At 40.6% G+C, this 17,404-nt stretch overlaps 1 protein-coding gene across 1 annotated transcript in view; it reads left to right on the top strand.

Moving 5' to 3' along the window:
* LOC148020215 (uncharacterized) overlaps positions 1-12,514 on the top strand; it is a 47,520-nt gene extending 35,006 nt beyond the window's left edge. Inside the window, exon 10 of the mRNA XM_087700530.1 lies at positions 11,189-12,514. Within this exon, the coding sequence (XP_087556656.1) occupies positions 11,189-11,548 (360 nt within the window). The 3' untranslated portion in view covers positions 11,549-12,514. The remainder of the gene's footprint in view (positions 1-11,188) is intronic.
* Positions 12,515-17,404: the final 4,890 nt, after the last annotated feature.

The raw sequence follows: 17,404 nt of genomic DNA, 5'->3' as shown, positions 1-17,404 counted from the left end.
GTGGTATCCACACCTCTGAGGTGTTGCATGTGCCAGGATTGGGGCATCATTTACTTTCGGTTTATAAGATTTGTGCTCTTGGCCTCTTGGTGGAGTTTGACAGTGATATTGTTCGAGTCCTTGATCGTGGATCGAGGAAGGTTCTCTCTGCAGGGTATGAGGAGAATGGCGTCTACAAATTGAAGTCTTCTTCAGCTCTTACTTCTCTTCTTTTTACTTCTCAGACACAGTCCGAGCTATGGTATGCTCGGTTTGGCCACCTGAACTACGAGTACCTTCAGAAGGCGTCGCGAGGGTCATTTGTTCGAGGCTTGTTGGACATAGTGGTGAGCCATTAGCCATGTGTCTCCTGCATTCGTGGGAAATTGCATCGGGATTCGATTCCCAACAAAGCTTCTAGGCGGTCTACTTCACCCATGGAGCTTGTATCTACGGATCTCTGTGGCCCGATGAGGACCGAGTCCCTGAAGGGGAGCTTGTACTTCATGTTGATCGTAGATGACTACAGTAGGATGACTTGGGCCTATTTCTTGACTTTGAAGTCGGAGGCTCTCTCTCATTTCAAGGATTGGCTTCTCTTTGAGGAGAACTGTTTTGACCGGTGAGTGAAGACCTTGTGTTCAGACAAGGGAGGTGAATTTATGTCTAATGAGTTTGCTCGTTTTTGTTCAGATAGGGGTATTCAATAGGAGTTTGCTAACACCAACACTCCCCAAGAGAATGGCATTTTGAAGCGGAAGAACCGAAGCGTGATCGAGATGGCATGCACCATGATGAAGCATCGACAGACACCTCAGTTTTTGTGGGCCAAGGCAGTGGCTACCGCAGTTCACATCCTTAATCGATCTCCCACTTCGGCCGTTGATCGGATGACACCTTTTGAGGCTTACTCCGGGACTAAGCCTGATGTCTCTTATTTCAGGATCTTTAGGTGTGACGCTTATGTACACATTCGGAAGACGCAGCGTGATAAGTTCAAGGCGGCTTCCCGACGACAAGTTTTTGTTGGCTATAGCTTCCAGTTCCAAGGTTATCGTTTGTTTGATCCCGTTAAGTGGGATGTCTACACGAGTCGAGATGTGTGGTTCATTCCGGCCACAGAGGGGGGTAAGGAGCACCCCGTCCTTGGAGATCTAGGGGAGAGTTGGGCTCTCGAGACAGTTTCTTTGGAGCCAGAGCCTCTTGCTGGAGATTCTTCTTCGGATTCAGAGTCTTCTTTTCCACCGACCACCCCTGAGGAGCTTCCGCCGGTGGATATTCCTGAGTCTTCAGCAGATGGAGAGAGACGGGGAGAGGTTCGTCCTTCTCCTCATTGGGCCCGTGACACCCTCCACGATTCAGGGATCGAGGGGGTCACTGAGGAGTGGGAACCGTAGGATGGACTGCGGAGAAACCAGGCACATTCTTCGGAGCTTGTCTGCTCCAACTATTGTTTACTGACCCGTGTTATGCAGGATCGAGAGCCCACTTCAGTGAAGGAGGCTTTACAGTTTGATCATTGGCGGAAGGCCATGGAAGCCGAGTTGGAGGTTATTGAGAGGAATGGCACTTGGTCTCTTGTGCCTCGTTTCTCTCACAAAAAGGTGATTGGTGTCAAGTGGGTCTTCAAGACCAAGTACCTTAGCAATGGTTCTTTGGATAAGCACAAGGCTCGCCTTGTTGCTAAAGGTTTTGCTCAGCGCCCAGGCATTGATTTCCATGATACTTTTGCCCCCACTGCTCATATGGCGACTATTTGAGCTGTTCTTGCCTTGGTTGGCCATAGGAGATAGCCTGTTTATCAGTTGGATGTGAAGTCGGCCTTTCTTAATGGCGACTTGCAGGAGGAGATTTGTGTTGAGCAGTCTCCTGGCTTTGGATCCTCGGATGGGAAAGTTTATAGATTGAAGAAGGCATTGTATGGCCTCAAGCAGGCTCCGCGTGCATGGAACGAGAAGATTGACTCGTTTCTTCAGTCGAAGTTGGGATATCGGTGCTCCAAGGCCGATCCGCAGCTTTATGTTTACACTTCCGAGGTTGGTCGTGTGTTGTTTGTGTTATATGTTGATGATTTGATTTTGACAGGAGATCATGCAGAGAAGGTCCGAGAGACCAAGACAGCTTTACATCAGGCATTCAAGATGACGGATTTGGGGCTTTTGCATTTCTTCTTGGGTCACGAGATTTATCATTCTCAGAGGGGGATTTTTATCTCTCAGCAGAGGTACATTCAAGAGCTCTTGGTGACTTTTGAGATGGAGACTTGTCGGCCCATTACTACTCCTATGGATCCGAATTGGAAGGCCACTTCACACTCAGATTCTTCCGTGATGGATGCTTCCCGTTACCGTCAGTTGATTGGATCCTTGATTTGGCTTATCAACACTCGTGTTGATCTTTGTTTTGCTGTGGGTCTTTTGGTAGGGTTCATGACGGAACCCAAACAGGTGCATCGGTAGGTTGCCCTGCGGATTCTTCGGTATTTGAGGGGGACCTTTGACTTAGGGATTTCTTATCCTGCAGGTACAGATGCTTCAGATCTGGTTTCTTGCAGGTTGGAGTGACTCGGATTGGGCTGGTGATGTGGACCATCGACGGTCTACTACAGGCTAGTGTTTTATCTTGGGTACATGTGTTATCTCTTGGAGTAGCAAGAAGCAGTCCACGGTAGCCCTTTCTTCTACTGAGGCGGAGTATCGGGCTGTGTCTTCTACCACGTGAGGTTGTGTCGCTTCGGCGATTATTGGAGGAGCTTGGCTGCCCCTAGACTCGCCCTACTCTTTTGCGGTGTGACAATGAGAGTTGCATTGCCTTGGTACGGAATTCAATATTCCATGCTCGGACGAAGCACATTGAGATCCAGTATCACTTCATTCGGGAGAAGCTTCTAGATGGGACCATTGATGTGGAGTATTGCAAGACGGAGGATAATCTTGCAGATTTGTTTACGAAGGTGCTTCCCCAAGCTCTTCTTCGGTAGCATTCCAAATCCCTCAGTCTTTTGACCTGTCCAGGATATGAGAGGGGGTGTTAGACAGTGTCATTTCTTGGACAGTCGGCCAGTCGGACAGCAGAGCAGTACGGCCAGAGTGGATGCCATGTCAGCTGGTCGGACAGGATGCCACATGGCACAGTTTTTGCAGTCGGCCAGTTTTCTACAGTCGGCTGCATTAAATGCAGCTGATTTGGTGCTGGGAATTCCTATTTTTCGGCTATTTATAGTCGGTTTTGTGGCACACTCCATCATTCATTATTTTCAGATTTTGATCTTGAGATCTGTTGGCTGAGACAGACTGTGCTTGGGCTGACGGAGATCGAGGTCATCAAGTCAGAGACATACGCAGATATTTTCTTTGTCCCCTTGTGTATTTCTACACTCTTATACAACATACTACACCACAGATTTTCTGTGTTTACACTGTCTCCTTTTCTCTCTCTCTCTTCTCTCCGTGTTCACTCTCTCTCTGTCTTTGTCCTACGCTTTCGCATCGCTGCACTCTGACAGCACACCACGCATTGGTTGTTGCATATCATAAGGAGTTGTGTCATACATCCCCGTATGCAGTCTTGGCTGTCGGATCATTGCATGCATGTTCTGTTGTCCAAAAAGCATTGGATTGACACTTCCAAGTTGACCTTGCATGTGCATCAGCTGTCTTAGTAGCATCATTTTCTTATGCTCACTACCCATATTTGGAACATCATGCAACGGTATTGGCTCTTCCTTTGTTGCATCTTGCTGTCCCGAAGCTCTTGAATACGATTCCTCTTATTGCTTTTGTTGCTCTTTTTTAAGGGTTTCAAAATGTGCATGAATTGAGAATCAGTTGCCAATTGTACAAAAATTTTAGCTGATGTTCTCAGTCGATCTTTAAAATGGTAATGAAATTCCTTTTACTCTTGCTAGACAGAAGCTTCAAGAGACCTAGAAGGACCCATATTTAGGGCAGCCACCGAAAGGAATAGACAGTTGATCATTTTCCGGAAGTGTTTTGAGCATTGCAGGCAATTTTGCATAGCTCTTAACTCACGGAAGTGCGTCTTTGGAGTCCCTTATGGGCTCTTGTTAGGCCATGTGGTTAGTTCCGTAGGGATTGTGACTGATCCTGAAAAGATCAAGGTCATAGTTGCCATGAGTCTGCCACATACTCCAAAGAAAGTGCATAGCTTTCTGTCATCAGTAGGGTATTATCAGAAGTTTATCAACACCTTGGCAGAAAGAATGTTACCAATGACCAACCTATTGTCCTTTAACTATCAGTTTACATGGAGTGATGTAACATTATTAGCTTGCTATCCATATTGTGTGCATTGTTCAAGATTAGGTATCTCATTTTTCCCAAAACTTGTGTGAATTTTTAGATTGAGAGGTGTCATCATTGCTTGATTTCATCGTACTATTTGAAAGCATCCTTGTTGTAAATGCTCAGTTGAGCAAAATTTCAACACTAGAGCAAAGCTTTTGACTTTCAATTAGGTGTTTCGGGTCCACCGATTCAAGGGAATATATGGTATCCCAGCAATGAAACCATGAAACCAACTTTTCTCCTTAGATAGGGTAGTAAATACCTTGATTAAGCACTAATTACAAGAAGCATAAATTTCACATAAACTGAAAATGCACACTTCACCACTTTAATTTTGGACATTGGTTACCATGGTGGCCCCAAAATTGGCGCCCCTTGTGGTATTTCTTTATCTTATATTGCAAATGAAAGGAGTACAACTGAGATCCTTTGATCTCCTTTGCAATCCAAGTGCCTCTTGTTGTCAAAATAGACATGTAAGTCTCCAAACCAATTTGCTTCTTGGTTTGCTTGGGGATTGACCTTTACCTCCTCTTTGAAAGACAAATTTAGTCCCAAATTTGATACTAGTTGGTTGGTCTTTTGAATCTGCATGAAATTTCTCAAATCACTTTTGTTGATGGTTCAAATTGCTAGAAAATGCTTAGATAACTTGAGAGATGGCTGGAGGATGAGAGAGAATGTTGTAGAGAGAGAAATTTTAGAGATACATCACGAGGAAACATTGAAAAGCTATTGTTGCCCTGCTCAAATAGTTGTGAAAGCTGTCACCTATAACTTAGGACCACCAGAAAGACTGCCGTTGCCTCTTGTATGCTGTCATTTGCACTAGAAGAAACTTGGGCTGTTGTTACTTGCTCTTCGAGAGCTCCAAGTTGTTGTCACATGCTTTAAGATTGATCACTGGTGGTTGCAAATCACATTAGTAGCCTCTCCTTGCTCTCTAATAGCCTCCTTCTCTCACACAATGGTTAGAATAGACTTTCACCAGCCCCTAAAAACGTTTTTTCCACTTGCATGGGTAAGTTTTGCTTAGGGGCAGCCTTCCAATCCCATTCTCCAGCATTATCTAGCTTATTAAATTAATTTTCAGAATATTAATTTAAAAATTGATTTAATAATTATTACAGTGTCCAAAAAAATAATTCCACCAGCCAATAGTTAAATTGGCTAGACAATTTGTCTTTCAAGTATCCTTGAGTAGTTATTGACTCTTAGATTAGCATTAATTAATTAATTAATGCCTAGTCTAAATTAATCAATAATAAATTTAGACTAGGCATTAATTAATGAATAATTAATACCACTGACATTAGTGGCCAATAAATTGGTATAGGCCCAAATTTGACATAGAGCACCACCTAGTATCTGTCAGGCATAACTTATTACAACTTTTACCTTTGGCACCAATTGATAGCTTCGGGGTCTTGGGTTCCACACTATGAAATAATTAACTTGCACTTTACATGTGCAAGTGACACTAGAACATTTGATTAACTTTTAATCAAATGCTAAGTAGAGCAATAAAATTTCACGTCCTCATGACAGTATACTTTGCTATAGACAATGTGAATCTGCTACAAACAGAGCCTCCATAAGTACCTGATGGTTGGGTGTCGCCTAGGTACTCGGGTGGCAGAGCTGAAAAACACAATAATGATGAAGATGATTTGCTATACTAGTCCAACAAGGAGTTAAACCAGCAAATGCAACAATAAAAATGATGAAGAGCAAGTTGCAAGTCTGAAATCGCAGCAATCTTGAGTATTGAGATAACCCCAAGGTAGGGGTGTAGACAGTAGGGTAGAGGGTTGAGGGTGAAGGATGATGGGGAAATGATAAAGAATGAATAAGAAAGTAAGTGTGGAGTGAAAATGGATGAATATCCATACCCTATTTATAGGCACATGAGTCATTGAATTGTTTAGGGTGGCACCTTGGCTCTCTTAAGTAGTGCCCAAAGAGTAATAAATGATGCAAATAAAGCTTTTTTGGGGGATGTAAATGGAAATCAAAATAGGAATTAATGGAATATGATGCATTTAATAACTTTGGTATCTAAGCACTCCTTCTTAGGCCCAAAAAGGTACCCTAGGAGGATTGAAATAGATACTCTCCTCTCTGTAATCAAAGGATTCATACTCTCCTCTCTGTAATCAAAGGATTCAATGTGAGGACTCCTATAAGGAACAATAGTAGATAGGGATAGTTGATGGTGCTGGAAAATTGACCTTTAGAGAGAAGCCTCTAGCCCCATGTGTCCATGTTTGTAAGAATGCCAAGGCATAGCCGCCAGGTCATGGTTGAAACATCCAAGGGCTCAACATAGGTAAAACCTGTAGATGTTATCAATAGGTGCGATGTTGACTTGACGTCGACCACTCCATCCAAGGGAAAATGAAGAATGCAAAGGCTTTTTGCCAAGGTTTGTGAAGAACCGCATGATGAGTAGTGACCCCCTTTGAAATTAGTGGAAGTAGATCCCCCTTTGAAGATTGAGAAATAGGATCTCCCTTTGAAGCCCCCTAAGAATTTACCTTTGAGAGAGAGAGGAAATTTCAAGACCCATAGATCATGGCCTTCGGAGTGTTTGATGACAAAGAGAGGATCGTTGTTGGTGCTCTTGAAGGTGTTTAAACCAGCCTTCCTTCTTGGAATGGGTGGTGATAACCTGATTTAAGAGTAAATTACAGCAATAAATAAATGCACATAAAATGAAATACACACTTTACCATAACATTCTTGGAAATTTTTGCTGTAAATTAAGGTTTACTGCAGAAATAGCTCCAAAATGAAAAAACGAGATTTCCCTCTCCCTTCAGCCCTATTTAGCCTTTTCCCCACTTGCACGGAAAAGTTTTGCAAGTGGCAGCTTTCTTAATCCATTTTCAGCAATTTCCAGTCATTTAATTAATTTTCAGAAGTAATTAATTCTGAAAATTAATTCAGCCCTTAATCCATACCAAGAAAATTGACCTTGCCCATCCAAAAGTTAATTTGCTAGGCCATTTGCAACCCAAAGTGGTCCCATGCATTAATTGACCTTGGACAAGCATTGATGCCTAGTCCCTAGTGTCACCATTGACACTTAATGGCCGATTAATGGTCCTAGGGGCAAATTGACACCAGAATTCACCTAGAATTTAACAAGTGTAACTTGTTACAACTTTTGCCTTTGACACCCATCTTTTTCACATGGTCCTTCGTCCTTCAACTGTGAAAAAGTAGCTTGCACCTCACATGTGCATCTTTTAATTGCACATTTGATTAATCCTTTAATCAAATGCCAATTAAACATAAGCAAAGCATCAATTTTTCACGTCCTGTCAGTAAGGGAACATAGGCTAGATAGCTCCTAGAGATGATCTCCTGAAATGGAGTAGAAGAGGGATGGGAGATAGGGTACCATAGATAAGCTCCTTGATGTCCTCATCGGAGTCCTTGTTCGAGTACAGGGAAGAGGGGAAATGTGTAGTTCCTATAAAACCATGGGTGGGCAACAACCTCTGTCTCTTGGTGGAGCAAATTGTGGTGCTGAAGGAGTCAAACAATCTCTCTCTCTCTCTCTCTCTCTCTCTCTCTCTCTCTCTCTCTCTCTACAGAGCGGATTGCTGAAAGAGCGATATCCAATAGCCTTTGTCTCTCAGTGGAGGGGAATGTAGAGCCACAGCTGTTGAAAGCCATTAAACCCGAAAGTAGGTGGGGAAAAGCTCCCTAGCGTGTTACGGTGGTACCCAAGAAGGCTTATTGCTTCATGAGGTCTTAAAGTCTTCTTTTGCTCACAAGGCTTAATGCATGTCATATATATCTTATTGCCTTGAGCATAAAATTCTAATAGCTGATGCGAAATGACCTTGTATTGCCCAGAACGACAAGAAAGCATAAGGAGTGTTGGGAGGTAGATGCATATACTCTGGTGGGGTAGGGAGCAAAGGTTGATGATCGTAATCTACACTGGAATGACTATTCTTGCCATAGTAGGTGCACCCAATGGTCCGTCCTCCTATCTTTGGAGAAGCCATATCACTAGTATGCAAACGCGTAAAGGGACGGTGGGAGGGAGGAGATAATGGTACCCCCATGATGCAACAGAAAGAAATGCTAATTCCACAACCTTTCTTCTCCTCAATAAAGAATGAGGAGAGTATTACCAACCCCACAACCTTTCTTCCCCTCAACAAAGAATGAGGATCTTTAGCACTTGGACCACCTGTGCTTTGATACCATGTCGAGAAGTGCTAGGTTTTGCAGGGAGTAACATAGTGTACAACAAACATTGAGACAGAGAAACTCAGAAATAATGAAGAAGAAGATGAAGGAAGAATGATGAACAGTGAATCATGCTGATACAATGGAGTGATTTGCACAATGAAGGGAGTGAAACCCAGTCCTTCAGCTAGAGTGTCAATAAGGAGCTAAAGAGCCACTCTATGGAGGGAGCGAAAGACAGTCCTTCGGGCAGTGGAACATTGGAGTAGACATTGGAACATGGACAGCAGTAGAGCGAGCTAAATGCAGTTCGTAGAGCTGTTGAAGATGAAGGATATGTTGAAATCATGGAAATTTTAAAATAGGAATTAATGGAATACAATGCTCTTAATGACTTTGGTATCTCAACAGATTACCCTAGATCCACCATTTGGCACAAGGATGGCTTTCTACAAGGATCATCTTCTTAGGCTTTCTAAGGATGGCTTCATCACCAGGCCAAGATACATGCATGTGCATGTCTCCAAAATGCCGCGTGCATGAGTAGAGGACCACCCAGGTTGACCATGGATAGGAGCTAGGAGGCCCTGCTCCCCCTTATACTAGGTGCTGCCCATGAGATGGTATGGGCCATCATATCCTATCACTGTTGGACACATTCTCAGCTTAGAGAGCTTCACTTCAGGAGATGCATCATGGATGTAGTGAGATCCCTTATTAGTAGCACTAAGCTACTTAAGATAATAGAAGAGCAAGGAGCCCTTGTACACAGATATGAGTCTACTTTCTTTTTGTTTGTTTATTTTACACACGACGAGAGATGCCATGGTTGCATTGCCATCCTCATTTTGGCCTGGAAAACATTAGTTCCTTTTTTGTTCCATTACCCCCCATAGAAGCTTTCTTATTTTACTATACTTATGGGCAATTTGTGAAGGTGAGAAAATACATTTGGAGCAGAGATCTGCTTTCCTTTTGGCCTAAGGCCCTACTTTTGTCTGCTTGAAATTGTCAAGCAAAGGGCATCTCCCATTTTTTTTCAGTCTGGTATTCTCTGGAAGCTTAGAGAGGGTAGCATGCATTGTAGGCTTCCTTGGCATCTGGTTTTAGATTACTGCAGCATCCCCATGGGGGTTGACTGAAGAACAGTAGCTTCAAGAGAAACGAGAGAGGACTTTGCTGCCAGCTTCATAGTTCTCTTTTTCAAAATTTAAGATTCTGAAAATTTCAAAACAAAAAGGTTGTGGGGTAAAACCTCAGGAAACGATGGCACAGTAAGATGACTTTGATGCCTTCTAGTGGGTGAATTGTTTGCAAGATGTATGTTGTTCCTCCTAGTCCTCTTACTATGTTTGCAGACAAGGAATGTTGAAGCATTCACCATGATGCTGCACACAAACGTGGGATTATTTGCACAGGTTCTGTGTACTGGCTGCTTGTTTTCAAGGCATTTCTTTCCCAAGCTATTTCTGGGGTCTTGGCACATGTTATTGGATATCGAACAGTATGCTAGCCTTTTGGTTCGGGCATTACAGGCTAGTTGTATTGGTTGCAAATATTCAGTTGATATTTTTATTGTTATCGATGTCAGGACTTTGTTGTAGAGTTCCTTTCTCTTTGTTTGGTCTTGCAAACCAAGTCTGAATCACGACAATTAAATAGGCTATGGTTAGAAGCCTGCCTCTTAAGCAAAGAGTTTAATTAGGCAAAGTTTAAAGTGTTAGTAAGGTGGACTGCTGTGCATGTCTCTCCTCTTTTCCTTATTATGGGAATGCTTTTGCTGGTACTTCTTTTTTGTCTGTTATTTATGGCTCTTTAGGAGATGTCACTAAACGAGTATGCTTGTTTTTTGGTCTGAATATGGAATAGCTCATAAAAGGCTATCTTAGAACAGCTTGACGGAGACTTTTTTGGTGGAACATTCATCTTCGTCACATGTTATTAGCTTAGCCAATAGGTCAGCCACAGTTGCATCTGTTAGGACTTCCTGTTGTATAATGAGAATATGGTTTTGCCATTTCTTATGATGGGCTTGAAACATTTACATGATTTTTGAATCTAGTAATTAGGTTTTTGATGTCAAGAACAGCGTTTCCAGGCACACATTAAAGAAAGATAATGTGTGCAAGGTTTTTAATTCATTAGGACTCCTTTTCTCTGATACTAAAAAATTACACAGGCATGGGAATTGGATACAACTTACTGCAAGGGTTGTAATATATAGAAGTGATTTCCATAAATGTGTGAACAACCTACTAAACTAAGGAAGCTTTAACTTACAGACCAGCTAACTAGTAGCTCTTTAAATGCTTGACATTCTGGGCAAACTAATTTAACCAGCAATTACAAGGTTCACATTAAATGTGTTGGGATTAATGTGGATTACCATTGCTTTCTGCTAGAATCTTCCTCTTGGTTTCCATGTGGTTCCAGTCTGTTTTGCTTGTGTGTTGTTTGCGGATGTTATTTGAAGCTCTTCTCCACCTCTAGTTCTGAGTCGTGAAAGTTGCAAGGTTTGATGCGTCTGTTTGAAGATTTTTTGTACTCAGATTGTCCTCTTCATCTGGCTAATTATATGTGCTTTTGTCAATAGGTCCAGACACGTTGTACTTCTCTTGGGTTTTAGAAAAGATAATTTTAATCTTACCCACATACTGGAACACAATCATTAAGGGTCTGCTATTGTTCTGTAGGATTATATACACACATTGGAAGTCTCTCTCCAAGAAGAAATGTCACGGCATGCCCCTCTCTATGGAGTTGGAGTGGATGCATTGTCCTTGAATGAGCTAGAGACGCTTTCTCGTATACATGAAGAGGGCTTGAGGCAAGTGCGAGCAATACAGCAGCAAAGAAAAGGCGGAGGGGAAGTTATGGTCTCAAACCATCTAGATCCTTTGGTAAGTCTTTCTCCGTTGCCTTCATCATTGGGTTTATTTCCGACCCCTCCCCCCATAGCGATGGGGATGCCTCCATTGCATACTAATGGAGTTGGAGTACATGGAAATGGGCATATAAATGGAACAGTTGGACCATGGTATGCTCCAACTTGAGCTTTTTCTTTCCCCCTCTTCAAATTCTTTGGTCGAATTTGTTGTGGTGTCCATTTGCTGCTCTTGTACGATTTATCAGAGTGCCTCTGATTGCTGCATTAAAGCAGTAGGAAGGCCTCATAAATACCTGTGCCAACTTATGAAGCCTGGGGTCTGGGTCTAAGAAAGCATACCACCATAACTTTTGGGCATGGAGATTTTTCTGTAAGAAAATGACAGTCAGAACGTTTTGGGGATTTTGATGAAATAACCAGACCCCTGCGGCACCTTTACACTTTTGGTCTCAGCTGTACCATCAGAACAGTTTCCTCTATGGAAGAACTTCCCCCCTAAAAGTTACCTGCATGTGCCCTGTCCCATTCCCCTCATGTGAGGTCATTCTTTCCAGATCATTGGTTCCTTCCTAGGTTGTCTCTAAAGGGAGTCAGAGTTGTAAATTTTTATCCAAGAATAAGTACAGCCTAGAGCATTTTTATCTCCTGAGTCAGTTTCATGAATTCATTGTAGAGAATAAATAATTATATCGCATGCCACATTTGCTCTCTCATATAAAGTAGTAAGGAGGATACTCGTGTATTCTCTTCAGAGCATTTTTTCCGAGACGCTGTGCAAGCTGCAAGCATTTTAGGTTTCTGATGCCCTGAAGTAAAAAGGGAATCGAACTGTAAGAAAAGAACTTGCTTGAAGATACAGCTATGGCTACGAACTGCCAAGTTGCAACCAAAATATATCAAAATTTTTAGTGTCATACCCAATTCTGAACTTCGTGTGTGAGTCCAAAGGCTCATAAATGTTTGTATGATGCTGTGCTATCTCAGCTATGTTCTTGTCCTCAGTTATGGAAGGAGCCTTAAGACTGAAAGCAATGAAATAATTTGCTGTAACCTTTGTGACGTTTTTCATTTTTATTTTTTGCTAAGCATAATCTGAGTCTGAAAGGGGTATTTTACACTTGTGTAAGCAGCAACATTTTTGACACCAATTTATAAATCCTCCTCCTTAATGTGATGGGGTGTTGATTAAGTTCTCCATACAATATTTCTATAATGAATGAGTAGGACATGCTGACAGGATATGTTTTTTCCAGCCTTATTTATCCTCTAGTACAGGTTAAGAGTTCAGACATGGCTGCGTTAAATCTAGTTTCTAATCATTCATGCATTGTTAATGCTAGGGTTTAGGGTATCTATTACTGAAAAGATGCAAGAGATGAGCTGTATATGCATGATCCCTATTGCCATTTGTTTGGTGGACTAGTATAGTATGCTGCTTATTATCATGCAACAAATGTCCATGTTGGTTCACATCTTTTGCCTTTTGTATATGATTTTGCTTAGTAGCATCACATTAATGTTTATGACTTGCGAGGCTTCATTGTCACTTTATGTCAATCCACTTTGGGGAACTTGACATATTTAGCATGAGAGGAATTTTCTTGAAGGGGATGCTAATCTTACAAGGGCAACTATGAGCAATAGCTCCCACAATTCCCATTTGATGGGACATTGGATATGTATTGTGACATAAATGTAGATGTCATTTCTAATTAAATTAAGATTGTTCATAAAATCTACGAGTCTCGATCTAAGCTTGTGTCGAGGGTGTTAGAGAAGAAGTAAATTGGGACAGAGTCAAATAGAAAAATGGTTGTTTTGGTATACTACATCTATGGTTAGGAATTTGGATAATGAGGATCCCGCTAGGCTAGCAACTTTGTTAAAATAATCAATGCCTCACGTTTGTATATGGAAACTATTTTTTTGGTATTAATTAAACACCATCTTGTGTGTAATTTAACTAAGATTGCAACTATTGGCAAGTGTCCTAGTTGATCCTCCACATCGTATCTTATTTTTGAAATTAGAATGTTTTATTAGCATGGGTCTTTACGTGTAACACAAGGTTTTTCTTGTTTGTCTTTTACAATTCTTGATAATCAGTGTGTCATTGTTGAAACTCAACCCTCATGGGTGTTAGATTATTGCATTGTAACAAAAATTAACAAATGTAGTGCACGTAATGGTGCAAATATGGTGCGAGTGAGATATTCTTGTAGCACTCATAATCGTGTCCTTAAATTTAGGACCCTATTTTTACACCCTTGGAGAATGTCCATTCTAGTTAGTGTTCAGAGAGTGCTAATGACAAATAATCACATTGTTTAATGGAAAGCTTCAAGGATATCTACTCTTCTGAGAATGTAGCCATCTCGTTGTAGGGTGCATAATAGTTAATAGGTTTCAATCCAAGTTAAATTTGAGTTTTTATTTTTGATTAGTTAGCATAGTTTAGAATAAATATTAGAGCACTCTCAATATTATTCATTGCTTGAGAGCAATTTTCATTTGTTGGTTTCATCATATTAAAATATTTTATCACATAGAAATATCGAGTTGATTCACACTATTGAAAATTTGGAAGCTTCTTTAAGTTCAACTTTCAAATCAGTAAGGATTTGATCATGTGATAAATCTTTAATTCATTATTTGAAAATTTGGAAGCTTCTTTAAGTTCAACTTTCAAATCAGTAAGGATTTGATCATGTGATAAATCTTTAATTCATTATTTGAAAGTTGAAAATATTGCTTATATACTATTTAGGGTAAATTTCACCTTCAAGTAAGGGGATAAGATTTGACCATGGGGTCAAATAGTAACTAAATAAGATGTTTGTGATTGTAAGTTAGATGTTAATCTTTCCTAAAATCATCAGGCTAAAAGATAGATAATCGGGTATAAATCACTGACTGATACAATATTTCAATGAGTACAGAACGTTAATTGAGGTAGTATTCTTTGATGGTGCTAGACCTCCCCAATGCTGGCTAGCGTGGATAAAACCTACTCCCAGGGTTTTTTTTTTCTCGTGTTAATGAGCATAGATCAATCATGGCATGAAAGGTCTTATTGTAGAAAATTCTAGTTAATAGGAGGAGGTGAGGATACTAGGAGGCTCTGGTCACACGACATGCATGTTATGTTGTGTAAAATCCAATATGCCACAAAAATCTTACTTTTAAGAAAATCATTTTTATAGAATATTTCTTTATCACCATGTATCAATGACCATGTGCATTAGAAAAGTTGTTCCACATTTTTCAAATGAATGTACGCCATTGTTTATTGAGGTAGCATTGGTCTTTATAAGCTTTATTCTACCTAAAGAGACGTATGATACATGCATTAATACCAGGCATGGATGAACTAATTTCAAGAAAAAATTGGTAATGATGCTCATCCAAATTTCAAGTTGGTGATCTAACGTGTGCTCCACTGTTGATGGTTACATTGAAGTACAATCATGTACCTTAATCAATGATTGCAAATAGAAGAATTCATGATGCTTTCAAAATTGAGAATCCTTGAAGAATACGATTTTCAAACAACACATATACCTAACAAGGCCAAAATGTGAAAACACTAGATGCATGTCCCATACTACACCTCTATATAAGTAGGAGCTAAAGCATCAAAGTACATGAGCAAAGGTAGGTCCTCAATGGCATACCTAAGGCTTCTATGTATGATGGGACTCTAGTAGAAGGACAAGTAATTGTGGTTGCAATTGCAAGTGAGTTGCAAAAGGGGGATTATGTCCATTTACAAGAATAGGTATATGAAAACCTTGGAGAAAACAGAGGTTGGTAACTGTCAAATAGCTAAGTACATGCATGGACTTGGATACATGAAATTCCATTAAGTACACTTTAGTGTAGATAAATGTTTATGTGAAGTGTGCATTGTTCATCATTATGTGCAAAAAAGAAAAGTTCAACATTGTTCTGCCAAAAAGGAAGAGGTACAATAACAATAAAAATTGATTACATTGCCAAGAACTAAAATGATCAAGATTCCCAACAATTTTGCATGATTGAAAAACAGAATAGAAAAATACATAAAAATGTGGAACCACTAAGCCTCCACCAAACTATTAGGAGCGTGGACATTTCAGCCATTTGTGCCAACCAATTGTTGAATCTAGAAACATACATTTTCAAAGATCAAAGTTCTTTTGCACAACGTACAATTGTTCTTTTATATGCAAAACATGCATCTAGAGTTGATTTTTTGCCAACAAACCATTGAATCTAGAAATGAACATTTTAAAGATGATGCTTCCTTTTGCATAAGAGGCACTTGTTCTTGTAATTGCAAAGCATGCATCTAGTTACCCTTCATGTACACTATCCACTTCTCATCCTTGGTCCCCAAAACAAAAGGCTTTATATCCTTGACCATGACATCTATCAATTTTCTTGTCACTTACACAGCCTTCAAAACACATTTCCTTTCACAATATACCTTCATTGACACACTTTGAAGGGCAAGCTACACACTATTCTTATCCCCAAAAACATCATAAAGGCAAGGCATATAGCCTAAGAGTGCATTTCCTTTGAGAAACACTCTAGGGTGAAATCAACATGTATCCAAATATGTTCATATCTCAATCAAAATTTTGAACCTCTTCTCAATGTCCTAAAATCCCAACCAGATGAACTCTTCACTACCTCCAACATTCTTGGACCTTTGAGAGTGTAAACAAGTGCTTGTCTCTCTATTTCTTTGATTTGGCCCTTACGTGCTAGGCCTTGCTCCATCACCACAACCACCTTTGCAAAACAAGAAAACAAAGCATCAATTATACATGTGGCCTTCTTGAGGATTCACTCTATCCTTAAGATGGCTTTATTTGGGTGTACACTTTATTTCAAAAAAGTCTACACATTTACTTGGAGAGGCAGACAGACATACAATACTCTCAATTATAGTCTAATAGAAGAAAGTTATACATGTGCCCATTGAAAAGCTAGGAAGAATGTAGCATCCTAAGTGAAGGAAAACACATCATACCCTATGAATGCTGTTCATATTCATCTTCTTGGGGGATTTTACATCCACAGACAAGTTTCTATTGTCACGATTTATTAAGAAAGCTCACATACCTCAACTAGAACAAGAGCACAAAGGATGCCTTTTTTCATCCCAATGGATGCTGCCAACTGCTGATAACATCCACTATTAGAACCTGAAAATTGTAAATAATATCCATCTTTTCTAAGTTGAGCCATTCCCTCTACTGTTAATCATGAATAAACCAGACTCCTCGATAGCTAAAATGCTTCTCAGTAGCTTCTGAATCCTGATGAATTCATGCCAGTGCAATCGCAAAAGCTCTGCAAAATAGAGAACAGAGTTTTGTGTGCTTTACTCATTTCCTCGTTTGCTGCATTTGCTGCACACTGTTGAATCTGTAAAGGTACTGAGGGCTTATGCTCAGATTCAAGTTCTATGCTTGACTACGTTGCTGAGGTCCATTAGGTGGTGGTTGTTAGTCAAGATCCATCTGTCTCTTTATCTAAGTTCCTATTTAGCTGGGCCTAAGATGTTGTCACCACCTTGTTGATGCTCATGTGTAGTTAAATCCTGCCCAATGAGTGTAGCTCTTTCCTTACAAGCTTCTCACAGCACCAAGATATCCTCTCTACTAAGAGGTGGTGCTCCTGAAACAATGGCAACACAAGCACCAGTACCCCTGAGAAATGGATGCAAATTGCATCTTTGACCTGAATTCTGTGCTTCTCACCTTGGACATGAGTGTAGTAGAAAAATGGCAGTCACCACAAATCGCATGACCTTCGTAACATGTATGGGTATACCATGAGCTGTGTTGATAAGAGCATATGTGATGGCCCACTTCTGACTATGCCCCCATAGCACACCTTCCTTCACATCACTTGATATGGGCTGTGACACCCAACACAAATGTAGGGGGTACTCTCTCATCAACTATTCAATGACCATTATCTTCTAGCTTTGATAGGTATGTTCACTTTGGGGATGGCTCATATCCTC

The sequence above is a fragment of the Lygodium microphyllum genome, chromosome 19 (genome assembly GCF_053477565.2).
Source record: "Lygodium microphyllum isolate KBCC chromosome 19, Lygodium_microphyllum_v1.1.10, whole genome shotgun sequence".
Taxonomy (NCBI): Eukaryota; Viridiplantae; Streptophyta; class Polypodiopsida; order Schizaeales; family Lygodiaceae; genus Lygodium; species Lygodium microphyllum.
This window is presented reverse-complemented; position numbering and strand designations above follow the sequence as displayed.